This window comes from Notothenia rossii, assembly GCF_949606895.1.
Source record: "Notothenia rossii genome assembly, chromosome: 4".
NCBI classification, from domain to species: domain Eukaryota; kingdom Metazoa; phylum Chordata; class Actinopteri; order Perciformes; family Nototheniidae; genus Notothenia; species Notothenia rossii.
Window position 1 is genome coordinate 26638123 of NC_136902.1, and position 25687 is coordinate 26663809.

Below are 25687 nucleotides of genomic sequence, written 5' to 3' on the forward strand. Positions count from 1 at the left end.
AAGTAGATGATCAGAGGATAGAGAGAGGTGTAGAGACCAAACGCGGGAGGAACTCCCACCACCATGGCGTTGGCCATACCTGGGAGAGAAGAGGAGAGGTGTCCTATAAAAACAGTAAGCTTCACAGATATTCATTCATTGGCCTTTGCAGGAGCTTACAGCGCTGAATCTGTATCAACATTTTTACCACTTAACAACTTGGTCAAACATTCCTGCCTACTGCAATACAAAATCACTTCGAGAACTCATAGCTCCATAGTTTCTCTTTTGTTAACTTGACTTATAACTTCACACTGGACATTTATAATTAATTTATTATGCCATTCTTGCACACTAAATGTAAATAATATCCTACTTTTATATTGTGTCAGCTGTAATTTAGCCCTAATATTGTTGTATCAGTCATAGTTAACAGATTGTTTTCTTCAACAAAAACATTTCCCAATTAGGGATTAATAAATGATATCTTATCTTGTTGGGCTAGATTTAGATGAAATACTATGGGTGATGACCAGCTCAATACGAAAAATAAATATCATATCATTTTTTATATCAAGGGAGCTTAAAAGCCACTTGCTTGTCCGAGTGGTGGCTATACATGTGTTGATGAGACTTCCTCTTCATATCAAAAAAATAAAGTAGGTTACAACAAGCTCAGGGTTATAACACATGGCAGCTAGAGTCGTATACTCTCAATTTCCACCCTTCCATCCTGCAGGAGTGCAGGTATAGCTGAAGTAGTGTGAAGCTGTTGTGTTATGCAGTTTGTTGTCATTTAAAACATGTTAAGACTCTTTACGTGATTATCCTCTGCTGCAGCATCCCCACCTGTTGGCAGATGTATGATCCCCACACTGACTCCTGACACCAGGTCTCCAAGGGCGTTTTCTCTGATGGAGTAGTGAGGCAGCCATGACAGGATAGGAAAGAAGCCTAGCAGGACGCTCTTCACCCTGGGACCAGAACACCTGAGGAACACACACACAGTTTACGGCTTTAGAGTTTGAGATAAAGAGCCTGGCTCAAACTGAGGCCAAACAAATAATCCCACGTACCAACATTGTGCTTTTACCCTCTCCAAAACTGACAGGGACTTGTTTTTTACTCGCTGCCCAAGGACATCCAGCTGTACTTCGTCCAGGGCAACAGCGAGATAAGGCTGCCTGTTGTGAGGAAGGCCATTTTGCTCCATCTGAAATGTCAAAGATTACCGGCAGTGCAGTCAAAGTTCACTTTGTTCATGTTTGCTTAATATATCTCGTGTTCTTTCTTTTTATATCAGTGTAAAATTAGTGTATTTGGTAAATGACAAAGATCAAGACGAGTAGTATTAACTGTAAAGATAACAAAAACAGACCAAAGCATTGAGAGAGAAAGTGGCTGACCTTATCCGTATCACCACAAAGCCGCATGGGTACAAAGATTTCACGTGCAACAGTGTGCATGTACACACACAAACAGACACAGTTTATGGCCACATCATTTGTGATAAAAAGCCTGGCACAGGGCCCACATTGACGCACATAAAAGGCCAAAAACGAAACCTCGCATTCTACTTACCAACCTTGTGCCTTCACCCTTTTAAAAGATGCCAGGGACTGTGAAGAATATCCAGCTGAGCTACGCCCAGGGCAACAGCGCGATAAGGCTGCCTGTAGTGTAGTCAGGAAGGCCATTTCACTCAAAGCTATCCTTCTGAAATCAATGTCAAAGATCTGACAGAACAGTCAAAGTTCACTTTGTTCTTGTGTTCAATGGGTGTCAAGCTCTTTTTGTATAAATAAGTGTCAAATGTGTGTATTAAGTTGGATGACAAAGTTAAAATTAGTATTAGGAACTGTATAGGTAACCTCAAGGGTGTAACTTTGGTTTGAGAAGTGGGGGGGACACAAAACAGGGTGTCCTCCGCAATGAAACATTGTTCTTGATTTAATTCAATTTCCTGCCTTTCTACACATATATATTAGGGACTATGGTGTTAACTAATCCAAGAAAAATGTGTAGTGTATATAATGAGTGTGCAAACTTATCTATCCATCAACCTGTTTTATTTGTGATGACCTCACATCCTATAGGGGGGTCCGGGGGCATGCACCCCCGGTAAGATTTTTTTCTTTAAATTGAAGTTAAATGTATCGATCTGGTGCACAGATTAAGAGATTTATGGATACAGCTCTCAACACTCATATGAAACAGACCTGTATATATTTCAATACTCCAAAAACCATTAAAATATTCTCACAACCAATAACACATCATTGATATACTCCTCTCTCCTATTTTTATCTTACCTAGTCTGCATTATTTCTTTTTATTTATGCATATTTTACTAATCACTCCCCTTTCAAACTGTGTTTTTAATTGTTTACTGACATTGGAATACTTTTTTTATTTATTTTGAACAACTATATTAAATAGATGGACATATTTGTTTAGACCAAACCGTTTGAGACCCACTGAGATAACTTAGACTAAAGTTTACAATATAATCACTCAGCGGTCCTTTACCTCCCTGAGCTGATGTAACCTCAGCCTCTCAGTCCGACAGGAGAGGACTCTCCCTCTCCTTATTGTTGAAACAGCTTGTAATCTCCGTTAGCTCCGAGCTAGCACCAGATGCTAACAACAACCCCGGAATTCTCTCTGTCTCTCTCTGTCTCTCTCTCTGTCTCTCTCTCTCACACAAAATGCGCTCCTGCCACGCACACACAGACGCTCCTCCATGACCACTTTTACTTTTAAAAAAAACACATTTGAAAAGTGGGGGGGACACAAACGGGATTTTGAAAAGTGGGGGGGACATGTCCCCCCTGTCCCCAGTGGAAATTACGCCCATGGGTAACCCGAACAAATGGAATCATTGAGAGAGAGAGCGGACGTACACACTCACTTTCAGTCGGGGAAGGTTGAGAACAGCCTTGAACTCTGCACGTTACAGAGAGTTTACAGCCCCTTTCTCCTCCCCTTCACTCCCCATTCAGTACGTCTGAATGCCTCTATTATCACAGCTCAGCTTTCAGAGACTCTGAATGTGTGTGTGTGTGTGTGTGTGTGTGTGTGTGTGTGTGTGTGTGTGTGTGTGTGTGTGTGTGTGTGTGTGTGTGTGTGTGTGTGTGTGTGAGAGAGAGAAAGAGCAATAGAGAAACGGGAAATGTATATATTTTCAGTTTTAAAGGTCACCTATTATGCAAAATCCACTTTTTCATGTCTTTTACATAAACATGTGTCCCCTCTGTGTTAAGATATTCTGAAAGTTTCAGGAAAAAATATTTGCTCACTTTTTGACCTGATCCATTTATAAAGAAACCTGTCTGAAAATGAGCTGATCAGATTTTGGCCACTTTATGATGTCATAACAATTTTTTAATAGCCAATAACCAACCAAGGTAACCCGCCCTTTTTTCCCCACCGTTCGACATTTCTTGGCGAGTAAAGATGTTTGAGGCTAAACTCGCAAAAAGGTGTCAACCCTGCAATTTGTAAATCATGTACTTGAAATGCTGCCCCCAATTTGTTAGAAGCATGTGGCCAGACATGAAACATTGCTCCTTTAAAAAAAGATTGAAAGGCTTAATTCAGGATTAAACAAAAGTACAATTCTCAACTCAAAACATATTAACAGAATATTCGAGAGAGACCATAGCCAAGCAGTTTCATTTATTCACAGTAAACAAAGCATATAGCTATCTAAATCACTCTAAATTGGAAATAGTATACTGATGTTTAATATGTAGCAATACCAAAACACTACATTTGAGAAAAATAGCATTTGTGTCCAATTAATTGAAAAAGAAAACTGTCCAGGCAGTGCTTCAGTAGTGTATCTGTTTCAGAAGCAGCATGAGGTTTCTGATGCGTTCGGCACGGCAGCGAGGCGACTGGTGGAGCGGCAGCTCAAAGAAAGAGAAGGTGAAGCTCCGAGAGAAACTGAGGTTGGTGACGGGACGCAGGGGCGGGAGACGGGTGGGGCGAGGCAAACGCCGCTGGGGCAACAACCTCCGCCTCGCACGCAACCCTCTGACCCCTCCACCTGCAGGGGGAGAGGAACAGACATGTTGAAATCAAATGAGTCACAACACTTTGAAAAAGATCAGGGCGCTTATTCAACAGTGGCTGACCCATTCAGGTGTTTTCAGCACCCGGTGGTCTCAGGACTCAGTACTAAAGAGTGTGTGTCATAAAAAACTTCTTCACTCTCCTATGTATAACTTACTTTAAATGAATTTTAGTGACTTCACATAGCAGACCCCAAACTGCAGAGTTTGTCTTGTGTTAGCGGGAAAAGCACAGGTGTAAATAATAGCCTTAAAGGTCCCCTATTATACTATTTTCTGGCGTATATTATAGGTGTCAGATATATAAAACACATGTCTAAGTGTTTTTTGCTCAAAATACCAAACAGATCATCCATTCTAGCCATGCCTCATATCCCTTTATTTCAGCCCTGTTAGAGAAGTGCTGACTCTGGGTCCGAAGCTTTAAAAAAAAAAAGGAGGGGGAGCTTATGCCTGCTCATGCGGGAGAATTCTTTCGGCAGATGCAGCTCAATGCTGCCGTGATTACAGTTTTTCTCAATCGCTAAACCCACTATTTAGAATCAAAATTCATTTCTTCAAAACAAGAACATAGCCATCTAAACAGAAACACACTTGCCATAACTCTGAATATCTTTTGCAAAATGCACTTACATGACCAAAACTGAAAATACTGGTCACAAAAAAGAATAAGTCGATCGAAACAGAACAAATTGTCCTCTAATGAGACAAATGTGTTTTCATAACTGAAACTCCGGTCACCATAATAACCCATTCTACCATAACAATATACATTTCTTGCAAAGTGCTCTAAGGCACTCAAAACTAAAAATACCCCTTCCAAAACCAGATACCTTCTCCAAAAACAAACATTTGTCAGCTCATTAGAAGACTATTTGAACAGTCATTACTAAGTGGCACACTAAATACTGACTACAATCATCAATACACAAACCTCAAGCTATCGATATTGGAAACTGAACGGAAAACTGACAAGTTGGGAGAAACAAACTTACATATAGGAAAAACAGTGTGTTACTGTAACTATGTCATTGTTTTTATGTCTCATTTTCAGTAGGGCACCGTAACAGAAACAAAAGATGAATAGCAATACACTGGAAAAAAAATAACATGGGTAAATGATGTAAATCAGCAGTAAAGCAGAGAATGAGATCTATATAGCTTTACTGATCTGCTCTTTGCCGTCTGTCTGGCCACATAGCCTCATCTACGTCACAGCGTATGTCTTCCCTTGCAAGGCAGCGTGGGAAATATCTCCTTGCGTGTCGACACCACCCTTGACAAACATCTTACTGTATTGAGGGAGGTCTTTTATAGGATTCTCAGTAATTACAATGACTATAGGAAATTCATTGATGTCAGCTGTGAGCAATTCATTTACATGGAAGTGAAGTACTCAATTCACCCCAATACAAAAAAAAACATTTCTCAATGTGCAAAAAGGAAAAGACCACAATTACTGACTGTAAAAATGTTGTATCAGCTATAGCTAATCCTCCCCATATGAACATCTCAAAGAGCTATGCAAGTCATATCAACACTATTATAGCTTTACCGGCACCATTTAAAAAAATATTTTAAGTACAGTCATGCAAATTCTATCATGTAAATGTTTTCAATGTAACATCATTACTGTAAGGTATACAGTACATTCCATGGAGTTACCTTTTTCAATGGGGTGATTGACTGATAACAAGTGTTAATATTTTGCACATCAAGTGTCAATTAGTGTAGCTATGGTCTAAGTTTATGAGGAAGTGTTATCCACTGTGAGAAGATTATTTTTGTTTTGTAGACATGAGTTACACAAAAGATTTTTGATCTTTGTGTAGAGAATTGTAACTTCAGTTAGAGAATTGTGTGATCTGTTTTGCAAAACACTGCTTAGCATCTGCATTTTGTGTGATATCAATGATAAATGGTATACTGTTGTAGAGAAATGGTTTTCTGTTTCGATGGCTGTGCTGTTGGTTTGAGGAAAGGAATTTTGATTCTAAATAGTGGGTTTAGCGATTGAGAAAAACTGTAAACGCCATATCATGTTCAAAACCACATCAAGGATTATTTCTGAAACTGGAGCTCAAAGGCTTTCTCTCTGTGTGGGTCTGCATTGCCGATATGACGTCATATCGGACGCAAGTTCTGTATAATATATCATATTCAATCACTTGCATATAGACTCTTGCACTATTCCACTTTTTTTACTATATTTTGTATTTACTTGCATCTATTTTTGTCAGTTTTATTGTGTTGCACTGTTGGAGGAGCCTGTGACCTAAGATTTTCATCGTCATAACTACACTGTAGCTATGTACGCATGACCAATAAAAGCTTTGAACCTTGAACTTGAGGCAACTGCAACATGGATGCTTTGTCGAATAGACTAACAATTTAGCAAGCTAGCCAACAGGTGATGTAATGCAGGAAATAAAAAGGCATAATAACAGAGAAATAGTTGAGGCTGTTTAAAATTAACAAATAAAAACGTTTGATGGCTAAAATTACAATAAAGATTACTTACCATCTACACAAAATGAAGATCCATGGTCTCTGACATTTATGAAAACATCAGCAAACACATCACATCTTGTGTATTTCTGAGCTTTAAGAAATGTTCCATTTGGGTGTTTGTGAAGACCAGAAGACGGCAATTTTAACTCTAGTTGTGAACACAGTGAAACATACCTTTTAAGGGCAGCAATAGTTACAGGGTCAGTGAGAGGATTTATTGGGATAGCAGATGAAAAAGGAGACCTCGTTAATGTTGTTTGTTACACCTATGATTATTCTGCTATGACTGGTCAAATCAGTCTGACTGAGAACAACTGTGTGATTACGGCATATATCATACATTTGGCACAGCAGACATCTCAACCTGTCACAGTAGGAAAAGCACAGGTGTTACTAATAAAACAAATAATGTCTCTGTGCATTTTTGTTTTCTGTTCAAGTTTCGCAGTTAGCCATTGACGTGGTACAATGAGCCAACATGCTCGACAGATCAGGACCTAAAGCAGCTTGATGGAATTTGGCCACCATTTATTTCATTGTGTACACATGTGTCTTTCCACCCTTATACTTTATGTCCAAAATGTCCTCAGTGATTGTACATTTCCCTACTGTGGGACAAATAAACAAGTTGGATTTTGAAATGTAGCTAAATGTGCTAATGCTTATGTTATTATAGGTTCTAGTAGTCAGGGAAAGTCCACATTGTGTTGTCATAGTGGGCTTGTCTTCTGACATTTTAGCATTATTAATGAAAGCTAACATTTATAACACTACTGTATCTAGCTATGTTACCAAGTTGTACGCAGTTAGCTATAGCTAAGAGTTCGCTAGTTTATGATTGTTGCTAAGTTGTGGTTAGGCTTAAGTCATATCCAAATCGGTTTAAATTTCATAGAGAATTGACTGTTCTTCAAGGGGTGTCTTTCCTGCCTTCCCATACTGCATTTTTTTTACATTATTTATACTAATAATTCTCTAATATTTGAGCTTTGGGGGTTAGTCCTGATGACTGGCCCTTGTTCTTCAGACCTACCTGTGGCACTGTCCTGAGGGACTGCACCAGGCGGAGATGGAGAGTTGAAACTTGAACTTGAAACGTCCTCGTCTTCGTTATGTCTGTCCCGGTAAGGAGTGGAGGGCGTGGGCTGTGGAGGGGGAGGGGGTGGAAGGGGAGGGGGCCGCGGAGGGGGCCGTGGAGGGGGAGGCAGGGGGATTGAGGTGAAGGAGGATTCGGAGAGAGCCAGGCCTCCCCAAGGCGTCATGGTGGTGTCAGAGACGAGGATGGAGGAAGGCCCCGGATGAGGGTGAGAGGAAGAGGAGGATGTCTGCTGCTGGCTGCGTTTTCTGTGATTAGCCTGATGGGGGCGCGGGAGAGCCGGGGAGGAGAGAGGGGGCTTCGCTGCTGTAAGGAAGGGGAGATTAGATGAAGAAGCTACAAAAGATACTAGTGTAGTTGGTCAATGAATTACATTCACCTCGCTTTCTGTCACAAACACACTATCGTTTAAGCTTTTAAGACAAAATTAAAATATGAAAACATAGCTTTTGTTTCTGTCACATGATCAGATTCCCCATTCAAAGGAATAACATACTGGCCTGGAGCTGTTTCTGAAAAGTGCTTTACAACTGGTATAATCAATACTACTCAGTTTCATTTGCTTAAGGAATGCATTTATGTAACACTTAAGCCTATTTGGACTATTAACTTATACATTCAAATGTTGTCCTGTAGTTACTTGCAATGGAGCATCAGACACCTTGCACTTGATGCTCTTTTAACAAGAACACCTAATTTACAAAAACCTTCAGGTAGGAAATGATCATAATACAATAATTCAAGCGTATGCTCCTGCAGCTAAATGTAATGTAAAATGGAGAGGTGAGGGTCATGACTGGCTCACCTGTTGTTCTACTCCCGGATGAACCAATGAGAGGGAGCCGTTCACGTGACATCACCGATCCAGAAACCTGAGCAGAAATATGTTTTTTTATTCTGAACTCAACCTTTTACTTAATCCTTATTCTAATCACTTGAACTATATTGCTAAATAGCCATCGTGTATTGTTCAACATGAGTGTAAATCTGTTAAGGAACAGAGCTTTATGCATTTCATTTGTGTTTGATTAAAGCACCATATCAAGCATTTTATCATAAGATCATGATACTAAATGCAACATTTAGCTTATCTGTGAGTGACAATGGACTTGAAGAAAGGTCAGAAGAGAGAGTGGGTGTTTACCTCTTCAATGGGTATCACTCCTGCGGACCCTTACTCCTCCTGTAGTTCTCCTGGGTCAACATAAGCATACATCGATAGTTTTTCAAGCTTGCTTCCAAAAGTCTCTCTCCATATATGTTTGAAGACTGCAGATGGTGGTTTAAATCATAAAGAGTATTCCTGTTGAAACATCAAATGTATCCCAGACACACGTCCTGTTCTTTGAGCGTCTTCCTCTCTGTCTCATCTTTCACTTCCTCACTCATCAATCAGTCCTCTCCTTCACTTTTCTCAGCCTCTTCTCTCCTCTCTTTCTCTGCTGTGAGCCAACAGACAAACGCTCAAAGCAGCAGGTGCCTTCTCCATTTCTGTCTGCCCCCTTTTACTGACTCCTCACCTCTCCCTTATCAACACTCTCCCTCCTCTATTTCTCTCACCCCTTCCTCCCCAATGAAGTGAAAGTGGTGGTTATAAAGGTCCTTTTTCTTCCTTTCTCGTTTTTACCTAACTGCAAAAATAAATGGTGGCAGGGGCTTTCATCCCCCTTTTCATCTTCTTTCCATATTTCCCCCCCCCCTTATTTTTCAGGGTGACATTAGCTTCCAGTCTCCCGCTCTCTTTCCTCTTTCATTCGCTCCGTGGTGAGTGGCAGGCGGTGAGATCGGTGACCGACAAAAGGCAACGTGAGACGATGCTAAAATATTAAAATATTCATGGATACCTGCAGTCGGGCCCCTTCATGGGCTCTGACCCCCATCAAGACCCTCCACAAACTGACACACACACTTTGATGTCTACATTTAAATTCCAGGCAATAGTGACTCAACACACACTCCTATCCACTTTGTATGACATTTAACATGCTGCTCGTCATCTCACACTTCGTCTGACACTGCTACATTTGCATCCGAGACAGACGCACACCAAATATGCAAATAATTAGCACACATATCAACTGCCACTTACAGTAAGCAGCATTAGCATTTCATGTAACAAGACATTCAGTTTCAAAGGTGCTAAAATAGCCATTTATAACACATGTACGCAAACACACAAAAAAAGACCATTACCTTCGACCAATCAGACTCTTCTCGATCATATTCTTGACTAAAATATGTAGAAATAGAGCCCTCAATGATCTCAAAACAAAGACTATTTCCTAATTTTTCGCTGGATACACTAAACTGTGCATGTATAATCATACACAGACAGCATGTTTTTTAATGCTTGTAATAGTGAACAGTTATGTTCTTGGCCAGATTTCCCTTCCTGTTGAAGGAGAGTTTTAACTTGCTGCTTGCTGGTAGATATATCTCGAGTCTGAGGTAGTAGTGGGCATGCAACTGGAGAAAAGACACCTGGATCATACTGCACGAGTTGTGAGAGTTTTTAAATGGAAGTTGTTGGGGACTTGTCTCCATTTTTTGATTCTTTGGTCAATGGATAGGTGTTTCATTCAAGAAATCAAAGCTAAACAGAATGAGTAATATACTGCTACGGCATATTTGATGATCCATCTGTTGGTGAAGTATTTCTTTAAGTCTGCGATGAAAGGATGATAACTTTTGTCTGGTTTTCAGTGCCTAGCTCAAGGGCACTTCAGGAGTGGGGGTTGGAAGGGGAAGACATTTTAACTTCATATAATTCATTTTTTTGTTTTTTTTTTGGACCCCAAAAATTCTGGGCTCTCAATAAAAACATCCTCCCCTCTGTCATGAACCTTGGAGTGACCTTCAAGAGTGCTTTTACATTTGATAAGCAGGTCAGCTCCATAGTCAAAACCTGGTTTAAAAAAAAAAGACTATTGGCCAAGACCAAGTCGTTTTTATCTTTTAAAGACCTAGAAAGGGTGATTAATGCCTTTGTTACCTCGAGGCTGGACTACTGCAACGCTCTGTATGTGGGTGTGGGTATGGACCAGGCCTCAATTAGACGCCTGCAGCTAGTCCAGAACGCAGCTGCACGTCTTCTGACTGGTCACAAAAAGCGTGACCACATCACCCCCATTCTGGCCTCACTACACTGGCTTCCAATTCGGTTCTGAATTGATTTTAAAATCCTTTTATTTGTTTTAAAGCACTAAATAGGCTGGCTCCTGCCTATATAGCCAAACTCCTCCAGCGCTAAGCCCCAGCCAGAGCTTTAAGGTCAGCTGACCAGCTGCTGCTGGTAGTGTCCAAGACCAGGCTCAAAACCCGAGGGCACCGAGACTTTGCAGCAGCTGGCCCCAGGCTCTGGAACAGTCTGCCCCTCCATGGGAGGTCGGCCTAGACCCTAGGCGTTTTTAAATCCTCACTGAAGACTCACTTCTGCTCTCTGGCCTTCTAGTCAGGGCGAAGCACGACTCCTGACATTTCCCTGTGTTTTGTTTTAATATTTGCTGATGTAAATTATTGTCTTTTGTTGTTATTGTAGTAAAGTGTTTTTATTACATGTACAGCACTTTGGCTCGACCAAACATCGTTTTTAAATGTGCTCTATAAATAAAATCTGATTTGATTAATCTTCCAAACACTTTTTTGAGACATTCAGACTTGAGTTTTTCCTTGTTCTTACAGCAAATTGAGTCCCGAGGCTTCGAGTACACAGCTTTATTTCCTGGCCGGTGGAGATGTAGCGAGCTGTATTATAAATAACTCCACTTGTTTCATCCATCTTTGTGGAGTGTAGCGCTTCTCCCTGAAGGAGACCAGATGGCCCAGACTCATCAGAGACGGCTTTAATGTTCTCTGGAAATATCCATGAAGATTAAGATGTTTCCTTCATGATTTGTTCAAAGCAGAGACGAAGCCTGATGCCAGACCTGCATTTTCAGGAAATGCAGAAATGAATGATGAAGAAGTAAAGTTTCTGAGAAGTTAAACTTAAACTACTCCAGAGGAAAAAAGGGTTTGAAATCTCTCCACACTGGTTTGTTGGTGACATTCTGGGTAAAAGTTGTTCTATTTATTCATTTATAAGCCCATATGGAATTCATGTTTGACATGATTGTGATGTACCCAAAAATAACAAGAAAACTGAAATTATAAATAGACTTTATTAAAAATGTAATTTACATAGTAAATTGAATCTAATATTACAAGTCATTGTTTTGACCACCCTTATCTTTTGATTGCACTTATATGGACTTTCCTGGTAAAGTCACTTTAACTCTGTGACTCTCCTTTTGGCTTTGTGCGCTCTCTGTCTTTGGGACTCGTAGCAGCTGGAAGCCCTGTCCGCAGAGCAACACCCATCCCGTCTTCTCCCTCCTGAAACCTCTCTCAGTGTTTCCCTGACTAACCCTGTCAGTCTCTGCTTGATCACTACATTCACTAGCTGTCTCACCTGCCTTCTCCTCACTGGTTTGACACACCAGGAGACCCGTCTCACTCTCTGCTTCAACGGCTCCTCCACCCTCAGACTCACTAGCTGTTTCCTCATTACTGAAATGTGCCGCTGTCTTTTTGAATCCTATCTGACTCCCTCTCCAAACTGAAATCTCCTGCTCAGACTCAAAGCTTGTTTTCATATCTTTATCCCTCTCCTCCTCCTCTCTCAGCTGCCCTTCCCACACTGCCAGTCCTGCAGCATCTGCAACGTGGGAGCACAGCGCCCCAATGTGGCTGATCCCGGTACTGCAGACCCTCCACAGGCAAACCCTCTGATCTGCAGAGGTGGAGACCAGGAGGCCAGGGCTCAGGAGCTTCAGGGCGGTCAGGGGGGCAGCGTGAGCCAGCGGGGAGTGGGACTGGGAGTGAAGTTCAAGATGAAGCTGGGTTGGGGGGCTCAGGGCCTCTGAAATCTGAGAGGACCCTCTGCTGCCCACAAACTTTCTGTCTTCTGGGTAGTGCACCCCTATTGTGGACACTGTCAGCTGCCCATCATCCCCTCCGCTAGCAATTGTTACCAGGCAACCGCCCTCGTTTAGTCCCGGTTGCTCTGTCCAAACAGCCAATGAGTTGATGCCGCTCTGGTGGGCGTGGATGTGGAGGCAGGGGATTGGCTGAGTACCGGTCGATAAGAAAGAAGCATCTGTCAAATCCCACACTGCAATTCTGCCATCTGTTGCAGCGCTGAACAGAAGCCTATACCTGAGAGAGAGAGAGAGGAATACCAATATGTACCTTCAGTCATTTAGGTTAAAACTGTAGTCTTGATCTGCCAGTCACTACACTTTTCTAAAACGGTTTAAAATAATACAAATATATTAAAAGAACAATAAAGGCTCTGATTTTGATTGGTTACTATAAAGCAGGATTACATGTAACTTGTAATAAAGGTGTGGACATTCACCCAATCCAGACTCAGGAGATTCAAATAAAAAGAGAAATGAACATCTGCACACCTGTGGCCTTCTCCATCCTCCAGGCTGCAGGCAGCAACACTGAGCACACAGCGCTGGTGGTAAAACGTCTCCCACAACAAATCAATCTGATGTGAGCCTTCACTGACCGAGAACAATCTGGAAAACACAGTAAAGCAGAAGTGAGTGAGGGCACTGTCATAAGACAAATAGTGTATTACAAAATAATACAAAATGACACAAGGGTTTATAAGATTAAATCAGTTTAACACATTTTTCTCTCACATTATGTTAAATACATCTCTTTTCTAAGAGCATTTAAAAAGTTGGAAGGAAGACTTGTTACCACAACTTTAACCCTTTCTTCAAGCTAATAAGAGAGGGAAACGTCTTTTTTCTGTGAGAGTGACCCACCTGAGTGCTCCGTCGCTGCAGGCCATAGCCAGGAGAACACCGTCTGGCTTCTCCTCCACCACCTCCACAGACATGTACCTGAAACACACAAGCCGGTGGTAAGACATAGGTAGACTAGATTTAAAAAGAAAAAGAGTATGAGGTAAATTCAGCTGATTGTTTAGCACTCAGATATTGCACCTTCGTCCTGTAAAAATCTATGCAAACTTCAAAAACATTTTTGAGGATATATACTTGTGTTGTTAGAGAAAGTAACTAATGAAAGAAATTAAGGAGGGAGAAATCAGTACGCAGACATTAGTATATAAACAAAAAAAAAGTTCAAATCTTGTGTAATTGCTTTAACATGTGTACAGAACTCAACCTGCCTGGTTTCTGGGTCCATTTTCACCGTCTTGTGCCGGTTCCGCCTCTTCTCCCATTGTTCGTCCAATCGGTGACTGGCCACCTGGATCACCTGACAGGAGGGAGCCAGTCTCTGCTGGTCCCAGCCGACCGACAGCCGGTAACACTGCATCTGAGCTCTCCCCCCCGCTGACACCAGCAGGGCAGAGAGGGACTGTTTCTGGCTCTCACCCCCCGCCTCCTGACGCGTTACCGCTGTCACCGTGCGAATGCTTGAGATGTGGTCGGTGATAACTGAGAGAACTTTAATGCTGCCAGAGCGGGGCTGAATTGCAATGACGGTTAAGCTAGTGTCCTCTCCTCCCGTCACCACTATCTCCCAATGCCCTCCCTCTTTGAGTTTATCCATTCCCTCAGTTTCTGCCAAATCTCCAGGACTTTCAGTTTGATTCTCATTCTTGACTCCCCTTATCATCCCAAGTCTGCAAATACATCCAATCCCCCTCCCATGGACACCCTCTCTCAGGCCCCACCCTCCGGCTTTTCCACCTATGCTCAGTGCCTCTCCTGGTGTCTGTGATGTCATGACAGCCCCCTGCTTGATGAAGACCAGAGCTCCGTATCCGGGCCACACCCCTTTGTGGGACCGCCAGAGACTCCAGGAGCGATGCCCCCCACCACAAGGCACTGCAAACAGTCTCTCTAGCCTCACGGGGTCCCAAACCACAAAGTGGACACCATGAAAGCCAATTATAGCAAACCGGGCTTCTCTTCCCTTATTCTCCGTCCTTTCTTCCTCAGGTCTAAAGCTCTCTTCGTCCTCCGCCTCTTCCACAGGAATGTCGGGTTCAAGAATCAGAATCCTCTCCAGCCACTCCATGCCCTTGCAGGCCCGCTGGACTCGGAGAACCTGCAGCTGAAGTCCATCTTTGTTCTCAACACTCTTTTCTTCAGGTTTTTCTGGTGGTGTTGGATTCACTCTGAAGACCCTCACACAGCCGTCCCTGCCCGTGCTGTAGAGCAGCCCCTGGTACTCACACACTGAAGTTACACCCTGTTTCCCATGCACCCCAAACCGGCAGCTTAGTGGGGGAAGTGTTGGGTGTCTGTCCTCCAACATTTCAGTTTTTATGTCTCCACCGCTTCCATTTCCCTCCGCTTCAAACCCTTGACCATCTGTTGGTTTCCTCCCTGTCTGCGAACTTTCAGCAATTATTTTTCCATCTCTCATGTTGCGCTCCTGCTTTCCTCCTTCCTGAAACAAAAGCAGGGACCCTCTCCTGTCCCCACACACCCACAGCAACCCCTGTGACGAGGAGTGGAGGCACACTGCAGCTGTCAGCCAGCGTTTGGCACAGGAGGGAAGGAGGAAGGGAGGAAGGGGTTTCACACTGAGAGCCAAGGGAGGGTTCTCATCTAATTCTACCTTTATACACCAGCGAGAGACAAATCCTTCAGCACCTGATGCTAACAAATACATTTGTTCTTTTGCCTCATGCCAAATAAGGCTATGGATCTTCCCTGAGCCGCCTGTAAGGAGAATCCCACACTGAGGATGAGAGATGGGGAAGACATGTATGGATCCGCTGAGGTTTGCAACAGCACACAAGTTAACTTTTGCTGGTGAGTTTTTCACACTGACAGTTGTTGTTTCCATCACACAATACGATTGAAAGTCAGTAGTCCCCTGCCATACCATCTCCCACTGCCCGTCGCTGTATTGGTAAACTGTTCCGTGGTCTGTGCAAACCACAAACTTGCTCTCACTCCATGGTGCATTTGTATTCTCTTCCCCTGCTATACAGACCGCTTTAGGCAAGCCTTGACCGGTAAATCTCAGGTCTGTTAGCTTCTCGGTCGCTGCCTCCTCCGTCGTATCCATCCCCTCCTCGCTCCCTTCCACCCTCCACAACCTCACCCCTCCATCTGCCCCCCCTGTAGCAACCCATCTCTCTCCATCTGCTCTTCCCTCACTGATTGCGAGTGCACGAACCCCGCCTGCTTTGTGTCCCTTCAACGTCCGAGCCACCTTGCCCTCTCCAGCCCAGTCCCACACTAAACAGGCCCCATCTTCACCGGCACTGAACACATTTCCTGGGGAGAGACGCACGGAGAATACCCTCGCCTGGTGTCCGTATAGGACCCTTAAACACGACGGGTTCAAGTCCCCACACTTCCCCCCAGGTCCTCCTAAAGCACCTACACCCCAAACCCTTACACTGCGGTCGTCAGAAGCTGAGGCCAGCCATCCTTTCTCCTGGAGGTAAGAGATGCTGAAGATGACCCCGCTGTGGCCTAACAGACGTCTCTCCACTGGAGCTTTGTGCTTTGAGTTGCTACTTTCATCTCCTCCTGCTCCAGGCTTCCAGAGGACAAGTTGGTTGAAAACAGTCCCTCCCACTAAGATGGTATCATCCCAGGATTCATGTACAAGAAGGAGGGCAGAATACAGAAGACAGCCCTCTAGACAGGAGCGCTGAAGCAGGGCATTTCCTGTCCTGATGTCCAGGAGAAGCGCACTATTGTGGGCTACAGCCACACCGAGCAGGGAGTGTTTGTCTCCGGAGAGCCACCGGACGTCCAGGGCCCAGTCCTGGAGCTCCATGAGGGGACCCAGAATCTCCAAACGCAGATGTTCCCCATCCTGGAGATCCACATGGAGCCTCACCAACCTCACAGCCTTGCCTCCAAACACCACAATGTCATAGAAGTTGGGCCCCAAGATGGAGCTCCGTTCTGGGGATTCACAGAGGAGAGGAGATTTAATGGGTGAAAAACATTAAAAAAAAGTAAGTGAGATTAAACTCTTGCCAAGACTGCCATTATTGTATACATCCTGGGAGAAGGGAAACATAGAACATAATCACTAAGTGCAACAGAGGAAATGTAATATAACAGTGACTTATAAACATTGCCTCATCTATCTTCTTACCAGCCGCAAGACTCCTAGGTCTTATTCCGTGGATTCTGTAGTTTTGGAGCACACTCAGTGAGGCACAAGCTTTTGGACGATGTTTGAGACTGTACACCGTCAAGACTGGACCCTCACCTGTCAGGAAAGGGTGACGGAAGATTTGGTTAGTGCATCGTGGGATCCTTCATGGTGTTCAGACTTCTTTTAAAAATAGACACACACACAGCCCCCTTAGAAAGCATTAGCGCAATTTCTACTAATGCATTTATAGTTTGACCTAAAGAAATATACATAATAATCATAATGCACATACGAGTATATGGGAAATCCAATGATATTTCCCTTTTGTACTGCATTTATATACAACACTTGTACATCGATAGTGCTTCCTACCCGTCAGAAGAAATGCATCCTGAAGAAACTCCAGAGCTGTGACTGGAGCTACCAAGGCTGCTGTCTCCATCTCTAAATGGTTAATAACTTTCACGAAGACACATTACCAATGGTTCCTGAAAGATTCAAAGTTACAACACAATTATTAAAGACGATAGCATCCGAAAAGATTGCAAGCAAGCAGCGGGTTCCGCAGGCCTCTTAAATATTCAAATGTTTAAAAGTCTACGTTGAGAACAGTTGTCATTAGCTTTTCAGTTAGCAAAACAAGCTAACAGCATGAATACTTCTCATGTTGTTTGTTAAGTGCAAACCTAGAAATGTATCTTTGCTAGGTCGATATTAATACCGCTACATGATTTACTTATAAAGAGGACCAAACGCCTGAAAAAAATTGATTCAAATATGCATTAAAACATCTTTATTTGCCTTCTCCGTCAGCAATCCAGTACCCATGCGTTTCTGAACTGTCTTCGGTGCCGCATCTAAACCAATCAAGCAAGGCTAATGGCTTCCTGGACTCTGATTGGTTAGAAAGATGTACGATGTATTTGTATTGGAGAAAGCAACCCATGTGACCGACTGTCATTGAGTTGTGCTACCTTTAGGTGTCTTCTGGAGAAAAATAAAGTTGTTCAGTAGGCTATTTGTGGGGTATTAATTATTTAAATATAACGGGTAGGATATTATTTATTTATTTTCTGATAATTTAATGATTACCATTATCAGAAAAAAATTATATTTAAGTACGATTGTAACTGTAAATACTTCATAAATATGATAACTATTCATACCACAACAATGCAAAACAATTGTGCAGGCAAACAGCAATTCACAGGAACATCTTAGGAGGTCATGTGAGTTAGCTTAATTCTCTTTTACAGATATTGGCTATTTCTATGTCAACAATTCATAGAGTTATTGCAAGTGACATACACAGTGATTACCGAGTGGAAATTGAACGCGTCAGGAGGCAGTGGTTTCTGTAGCAGTGCAGCTAACTTCAGCGTCAGCCATGCCTGGGAAATGTAAATTTCAAGACTCCTGGCTCTCTAGGGAAATGTACAAGGACTGGCTGGTTAAGGAAGTCCAGGACATTCACTTCGCCCGGTGTAGGGCGTGTTGTAAATCAATCAAACTTCAGACCATGGGCGAGGCTGCTCTCACCAGCCATGCAGCGGGAGCTGGCCACAAAGCAGCGGTCCGCAAGCTAGTGGAAGGTACAGTAGCTTAGCCTCAATTATATCAAGGGAAACTGCCATGAAACGCGTTTAAATATATGCATGTGTTTAATGCTGACCCTCCCTGTTTGTCCAGCCTCTTTAATATTGGGTTGTGGTGCTGCAGTTTTGTTTTTGGTGGTGGGTGTGTGTATTTGGCTGCAACAGCTGTATAGACGTGAGAGTTAAAACATCTGTCTCAGGTCATTAACAACAGCGTTCCCATCGGTCATGAATTATGAGAATGTAATGCATGCATACGATTTTTGGATGACAACAATATAACCTCGTATGGTTGTCATAAACTTCCTCTTACGTTTTAAGATGTTCTATTAAAACAATATTGCAGTGGAGATGAGGAACAGCTGTAGTTGAACATCTGCATCCTGCTGAAGTGTCCTAGTCTAGAGCAGGTGCTACGCCATGGAGAACAATTGCCTAAAGCTCGCACTGTTTTAAATGTAAAAATAATAAAAGTAATACTAGAGTGAAGTAAAAGCAGTATTTTGTCATAATTTAAATTTAAGGTTAACCTATATTTATTACCCCATTATTTTGTGATTTTCCATTATTATGAAGTTACACAAACCTGGTGTAACATTAACTTTAATTTGTTCCCTATTTGCCAATTTAGTTTTTTTTTGCCCCAAATTAAGATATTTGGTCAATTTAACCCCTTTAAAAGATCATTTAAGTATTGACAAAACACCATAAATCCATTAGTTTTGCTGTTCTGTGTAAAGAGTCTGCCATCACTTAACTCAGAAAACATTTAAGCACATTTAATCTCTTTTTAATTGGTGCCTGAGTTTATGTTGAGCCTGCTAGTTCTCATTATAAAATGTTTCAGTGTTAAAATAACTAACGTTGATCCGAGTTTCAAACCATGGGCGTTGGGTCCTTGTTAAATGAGGTGTGGGAACCCTGTCCTTATGCTTTTTACAGCACTATTTTTTACTGCCTTTAATGACATGATGCTGCAGTATCAAGCCCAGTCCATCCTGATGAAATAAACCTAGAAAAAAATCTGGATTGTAACATTTCAACGTTATATTTGTAATTATCTTTACAGAACAGTAAGCTTATTTTCTACTATTACAAATACTAAAAAAGGAGTGCAGTCATGATGCTGTAAGGCGCTTTGGATTAGATATGTGTGTTAGTCTGTAAATGAGCTTGTGTAGATGTGATGTACCTGCCTTAACCAGAGGGAGGCGCTCTCTACTTGTTTCCCTGAGACACTAACATTCAGTGCCTCCCATTCTGTCTGTCTCTTTTTCCAATTAGGAGGCAATGTGATGCTGATCAATGCTGCTGGGCAGATAAATGGCAGCGTGAATCAGGTAAATCTTTCAAGTGATTGTTTGGTTAGAGTTAAATGTCTAGTTATAAAGAACATTCAAATGAACCTGGAGCAGCTCATATCAATGCACAACTGACTCATAAAATGTTCCAGCAGCGGGAAGTAATACCTTAAAACACACTTTGTTCTCTCCGCCTCAGACTGAAGACAGCAAGGAGCAAGTGGCCATCTGCGTCCAGCGGGACGCCTTGGACAGAATACCAGGCAGCGACTGGGCCGATCAGCACCACAGCCCCACTACAAACTCCACCTCCCACAAGGCTGAGCTGCAGGATGCCACATTTCCAGCTGCCTACTTCACAGCACCAGGTACACAGATACATAGATACATCTCTGCCAGCTGCCACACTCTTTTGAATTATTATGTTAATTACATTCCAATATTAACAAGAATATTACTCTTTGCTGAGAAGTATCACATACAAAACACTTAATGATTACCTTAAGCTTGATAGGATTGTTTGGGATAACATCACAGAGGAGGATGGAGTGTCTTTTACCCCCCTGCACTAAGGTTTTATTTTTTTACTAAATGACAATGAAGTTGAATCAAAACTCATTTAAATATACAATGTTTTTTATTTTTTTGTGGCTGGATTTAATTTGAAGGCAGGGGTCTATTAGTTTACAATTACTGTTTAAAAACAGACACTGTTGTAAATCCCCCTGCCTTTTTTGGTCTTGTGGGAGGCGGGGCCTAGCCTCCACCTACCAGGCCACACCTGATCCCATTTAAGGCCTGTAATCAGCCCTGCTCATTCTCTCCCGTGTCTGTAGCAGCAAGCTGACCTCATGTGCTCTCTTCACAAGCTGAATATATCGATACATTATTTGAGTAAGTTGTGATTATGTTTATTGATGGCTTATCCTAATCCTTATCCTGCGAAAGCAATATTTGTTGTAACAGAGTGTTGTAGCCCTTCCTGATTTCCATTTGTGTTTTATGTTCTGGCCTAAATTCATCACCACCATCATGTAGATCAACTGTCAACTGCATGTGAAGAGAATAAATGGTTGAACTGCTCTCATCGTGGGTCCTCATACTTTGACCAGTATGCCAATGCGGAGGCACTTCAGGCAACCCTCCCTAAAATGAGTCTAGTTTTTACAGACACATTTCCGACTATTCATGCCACAAATAAAGACACCTAGCCATGCTATAGTATAGAACAAATGGTTTGCCTATCAGGTTCTCCTTGACATCTTTCATTGACCTCATGATTTTTTCATCAAGGTGAAGGAAAGATTTCAAGGAGAATTAATTCGGAGTCAGTTAGGACGATACTAAAAGTAGCCCCTGGTTCTTGCATCACATTTTTCTCAGCCCTGTTTTAAAGTTTCTGCGGTGTAAACTGCTCTGACTTGGCAGGCACCTCCCGGCTCATCAGCCAGCGTCTCCTCCCGAAAGGCGGCAAGGGGGGGGAAGAGACCCGCCGCTCGACTCAGCAGGACCCCGCAGATATGTCCCGACAGGAGCACCAGCAGAGGGCCGAGGCTCTGGAGCAGCAGCAGCAGATGAAGATCCTGGAGTGGCAGAACAGGATGAAGGTGCTGGCGTGGGAGCAGGAGCTGGTGAGGGAGAGGAGGAGAGCAGCGCGGCAGGAGGAGAAGGCCTTCAGGATGAAGAAGGCGTACTACAAAGCCAAGCTAAAGAGGATGGGAGAGGACGTTCCGCCATCTTCCTCCAGCAGCAGCGACGAAGAGGAGAAAACTTCTAATCAGACAGGATGAACGGATTCTATTTCTTATCAGCGCTTGTTTCATTATTGAATGCTTTTGTGTATATGCCATGAAACTGTTGCTACTTTTATACATGTATTATAAGAGGACTTTTAGTTGCTTTAAATCAGCAGTTCTTACTGTACACAAATACTTCTTTTGATTTTTCTGAGATAAACTGAACTAGTTGAGTACACTTCGTTTAATCTCAAAGTGAAAATCAGGTTCTAGTAGACCAATTTGAAAACATGTAAATGGTATCATATTTTGCACATCTTTTTGAAAGGCTTCTTACATTGGTAAATATTTAAAAGATACCATGATCCTGTTTTGTTTTATAATCATTCATCACCATGTGTCTTAAGTATTTAACATTTTGAGATGTCCATTGATGTTAAAGGTTGAGGGTGATTGTAAAGAGCATTAAAAAAATGTATTAAGATGAAATCTAATCACGGCAGATGTACACATTTAATGTTATTCCTAAATGGACAACACTTCTTCATGATTTTACATGCATGGTGTCTTTTGCATGTTCAAATAAGTAACTTTTTGTTGGCCATGTAAATAAATAATATAATTTGAGTTTTGACAGGGGAAGGCTAGCTGTTTGTGTTATGCTAAGATAAGCTAATTGCCTCTTGGCTTTAATGCAGAAAAATATATATTTGATCAAACTCACAAAACAAATATACATATTTAATATAAATACAAAATATCCCTTTAAATTGTCACCTGTCTGTGTATGTCAAAGGTATAAGCATGTTTCAGATATCTGCCAATGAGTCATACTATTACAAATCTGACCTTTAAGTGGTCCTATAACCCTGAGTACAGGTTATATTCTGTCTCAGCTGGGGGCTTCTGTTTTCACCAGGCATCATGGTGGCAGCTGAACATCTCTGACTCCTCTGGATGTGACAGGAGGCTCTGAGAGTCGAAACAGGACAGAGCGCCTTGTGGAAAACCGTCTCATGAATAAGGAAACCACACACACTCACCCAGAATAAATATGAACAGCCGTGTAGGAATAAGTCATTTTTTTTAATATCCAACATTTCTCTTGTTTCCGCTGTAACAGGGGAACAGCTGTTTCCATGCCGCCGTCCCCTTGCCGACGGCGGGATAGAAGGCATCCCATAATGAACACACGAGAAAACAAAGACAATCTCCCATCCCTCCTCCCCTCACCAACAATCTCTCACTGTGTCCGTCATTTGTCCACTTTTGCTTAAGCAGAGCACATCTCAACGTTTCAGGAACGCCTTAGTTTCCTCTCACTCTCAGAACCAGATTAACCTGAAGCTGGAGTTTTCTGTTAATTGACTGCTGTGTATAAAAGCATTAATATGACTGGTTAATGATTTGATTTTGTGCATATAAATCTTCAGTCTTGGATCTAGAACAGGAAGGTTAGTTTGAACCATATCTGCACTATATACACCCAGAGTTCGCCTGTTAGTTTGGATATGTTGAAATTGTGTCTAGGGAGGATAAATGCACCAATATAGGGTTGAAATTCAAACTTCTTTGCTCAAATATAAACCAAATCCAGTGTCCTGCATGAAAGAGACACTTTTCCTGCTCTTTTCTCATCATTTGTCTTTGAATTTGTTGCATTGAGACTGAGAAACAGAAAAAAGGGAGCATTTGGATGGAAAAAAATCACATACTTAAAAAAAACAAAAAAACAATCCAATACAAAATGGCAACATAAATAATCAATACAGTGTCAATAAATTATTGATAAATAAAATAAATCTCATGTCTGTACAAGTTAAAGGTATTGTCAGTTGAAGATAATGAATGGATCTGTGAAGAAAAATAAATAAATGAATGGAACAGATGAATGAAACGAGTGAGTAGGAATCGAAGTCTACACCTTAAACAGAATAGTGGGTGGTGTTCGTGTTCTGGAGCATTTTTTGGCAATACTACTTTACAAATATGCTAGCTTGTCATCTTCCAGGGACATGGGGAAGACAGAGCAGGGAGATATTCATTTGTGAGGTGTGTGTGTTTTTCCAGAATTTTCTTTTCAATAATTGTTTCTCTGCGATGAGTAACGTCCACGCCCTCGTCCCTGCAGCTACATTTTGCAGTTTCTAACCCAATTTGTTCCATCCTCGGGTTTTGTACCTCATGATTCATTATTGCGCTCTACCTACTAGGGTTGCTTAAATGTCACAGTGCTCTCTGCTCGAGGACAACACATTTTGGCAACACAAAAACCTCATCTTTTTGAGACACTGCATTTTCCTTTGACTACAGAAAACACAGAGTTATGTCAGTTTCACTCCCTTCATCCTTCTGAAGACTGCCTGTCTCCATTGCTTCTAAATGCCTGTATGTTGTTACCTGAAGGCCTGAACTCAGCTGAGAGAGAGGAGCAGCTGCTGATGGAAAGAGCTGGCACTCAAACCCACTTAGAGGCTTTTAGCGCTGACACACCTGACATCTCCTCTCCTCAGCAGACTGCTACGGTGCTGCAGAAGCGACGCCAAATCTTGCAAGAGACCTCATCTCTTCCTAAACAATGAGAGGAAATGTGTATGAATGTGTTCTGGTTTGAACCTCTCCATCAATGACAGCTTGTTAGCAAAGTAAGGAAGTGCCTCGAATATAAATAATTCATTTCCTAGCAACTGTCTTCAGCCAAGGAAAAAAACCTGGCAGGGGATCTATGTGTTACAGACACGAGCTGAAGCAAGCTGGATATGTACTGCAGGTTTAATTTGTGAACTCCAAATAAAATATGGTAGCACACTAAGATTAATGACAGCAAATCAAAATCTTGCAAACAGTCGGTAATGTTTTGGCGCAGATCTAGAGGCCTTTTTAAAACCGTTTTTTTTTCAATTTGGACTTGTTTTCATGGCACAGTCATTGAAAAAACAACAAAAATACCCGAAAAACAAAAATGAGAATTACGCATAGAGCTTTCTCACCCTGCACAGGTCATTTTCATCACAGGAAATTGAAGAACGAGGATGTGAAGTTCTGATTTTAAGTGTGTCCCTTTGGCTTGGATTTCTGCAGAACACAAGAAGCTTTCAAAAGTGAGTCTCCTGGATGCTGCCAGAGACATTTCACTGCTCCTGTGGCTTCTCTTGAGGCAGGTTTGAGTCGTGATGCATCAGAGAGGGAAATACCTTGAGGGTCTTTAAATGGTTGTTGCATGACACACAGAAGCAGACAGATGTCTTCCTTCACCCGTCAGCACCAGACACAGATGAGCACAGATGGGTGACAAGGGCACATTCATGAACACTGGATCACAAAACAGCACAGTCTCCTGAATGAGACGATAATTTGACACTCGTGACTGGGCTTTACTAAATGATCCCCCAACTCTGAACCTTCCTGTGGTGCTTTAGCTAAACGTTGGCCATCTTTCTCTTCACAATCATCTTCCATCAAATCTCTTCTCCTATATAATCCTTCCTCTATATACAATCAGTTCTTGTTGCTTTGATATTTTCCCTTCAACCTCATGTGGCGGTTTTTTGATAATCTCATGGTATAATATTGCCGGACCCCTGCTGTTGCTTTACAGAGTTGATGAATGTGAGGAAATGTTTCTGAGGAAAACTGTTTCCAAGGAGAGATTTGGGGATTTTTTTTTTCTTTGAAGGGGAAATGTCTCCCTCAGCAACGTACAAGACTGCAAACGCACCGACCTCACTCACAACCTCACACGGACACAATCATAAAAAAAAAAGAAAAAAAAAAAGAGAAAACATCACAAGAGATTTTCTTCTTCATCTCCAATGAAAAAGATACAAAATGTATAAAAATGTTATTTACAGTCTTTTCTTTTTTTCTTCTTGCGGACACATGTTGTCCGGATCACGCTGAATCTTCGTTTGAAATCTGAGGATTTTGTGTTTATCTTGAACAGTTTGTAGGTAGTAGAGGTGGTTGACTCAACGTCCAAATAAACGTCATAGCTCGTTGAAGGCGGTGGGACTTGAAAAACTTAATTTATACAGTACAAACCGCGCAAGAGCATCCTCCTTAACCTCATCGACGCTCTCCCTGTCGTATTTTCTGACAAACTCAGTGTCTCCTCTGTCCCGAGTGTTTCTAGTCTTAGATTCCTCAGAGTGCTCCAGTGGTTCCGGACGATCCGTGACCTCTGAACCTCGTGTTCCAAACACCGCCTCAATGAATAAAGGGACATGTAGGCTGTCATCAAGACTGTCCTTCACTTCTGTTGGCTCTGAGGAAAGAGAACAAAAATGAGTCT

At 42.2% G+C, this 25687-nt stretch overlaps 5 protein-coding genes across 10 annotated transcripts in view; 1 reads left to right on the top strand and 4 right to left on the bottom strand.

Annotated features, from left to right (window-relative positions):
• slc26a6.1 (solute carrier family 26 member 6, tandem duplicate 1) overlaps window positions 1-2556 on the bottom strand; it is a 21381-nt gene extending 18825 nt beyond the window's left edge. For 2 of the 5 annotated variants that reach the window (XM_079674419.1, XM_079674418.1), the window contains exons 1-4: window positions 1386-1463; window positions 1056-1192; window positions 829-968; window positions 1-79 (exon numbers count right to left, since the gene is read on the bottom strand). The exon at window positions 1-79 is cut by the window's left edge and continues 32 nt beyond it. In XM_079674419.1, coding sequence (XP_079530545.1) covers window positions 1-79; window positions 829-968; window positions 1056-1192; window positions 1386-1445 — 416 coding nt within the window. In that variant the 5' untranslated portion in view covers window positions 1446-1463. Of the gene's footprint in view, window positions 80-828; window positions 969-1055; window positions 1193-1385; window positions 1464-1560; window positions 1693-2508 lie in introns of those variants that run through there. The other 3 variants (XM_079674422.1, XM_079674420.1, XM_079674421.1) reach the window with 3 other exon arrangements.
• A 1171-nt stretch (window positions 2557-3727) lies between these two features.
• LOC307036578 (uncharacterized protein) lies at window positions 3728-11659 on the bottom strand. 2 transcript variants are annotated; one of them, XM_079677022.1, is made up of 4 exons: window positions 8807-11659; window positions 8468-8534; window positions 7600-7965; window positions 3728-4030 (listed from the first exon to the last, which is right to left on the bottom strand). In XM_079677022.1, exons 2-4 carry the CDS (start codon window positions 8517-8519, stop codon window positions 3813-3815), a joined length of 636 nt encoding a protein of 211 aa, XP_079533148.1. In that variant the 5' UTR covers window positions 8520-8534; window positions 8807-11659; the 3' UTR covers window positions 3728-3812. The 2 variants fall into 2 exon arrangements, with proteins under 2 accessions (XP_079533148.1, XP_079533147.1); XM_079677021.1 differs by having other exon boundaries at window positions 7600-7968.
• A 144-nt stretch (window positions 11660-11803) lies between these two features.
• On the bottom strand, window positions 11804-17662 carry wdr6 (WD repeat domain 6). The gene is made up of 7 exons (XM_079677020.1): window positions 17566-17662; window positions 17137-17252; window positions 16762-16878; window positions 13853-16565; window positions 13485-13562; window positions 13113-13229; window positions 11804-12858 (listed from the first exon to the last, which is right to left on the bottom strand). Exons 2-7 carry the CDS (start codon window positions 17204-17206, stop codon window positions 11904-11906), a joined length of 4050 nt encoding a protein of 1349 aa, XP_079533146.1. The 5' UTR covers window positions 17207-17252; window positions 17566-17662; the 3' UTR covers window positions 11804-11903.
• A 255-nt stretch (window positions 17663-17917) lies between these two features.
• Window positions 17918-21890, top strand: fsbp (fibrinogen silencer binding protein). Its single transcript, XM_079677655.1, has 4 exons — window positions 17918-18356; window positions 19644-19699; window positions 19860-20028; window positions 21089-21890. The coding sequence occupies exons 1-4, from the start codon at window positions 18152-18154 to the stop codon at window positions 21448-21450; spliced, it is 792 nt and encodes a 263-aa protein (XP_079533781.1). The 5' UTR covers window positions 17918-18151; the 3' UTR covers window positions 21451-21890.
• Window positions 21727-25687, bottom strand: part of celsr3 (cadherin, EGF LAG seven-pass G-type receptor 3) — a gene marked incomplete at its 5' end in the record, with an annotated part of 95015 nt that continues 91054 nt past the window's right edge. Inside the window, one exon of the mRNA XM_079673636.1 lies at window positions 21727-25660. Within this exon, the coding sequence (XP_079529762.1) occupies window positions 25633-25660 (28 nt within the window). The 3' untranslated portion in view covers window positions 21727-25632. The remainder of the gene's footprint in view (window positions 25661-25687) is intronic.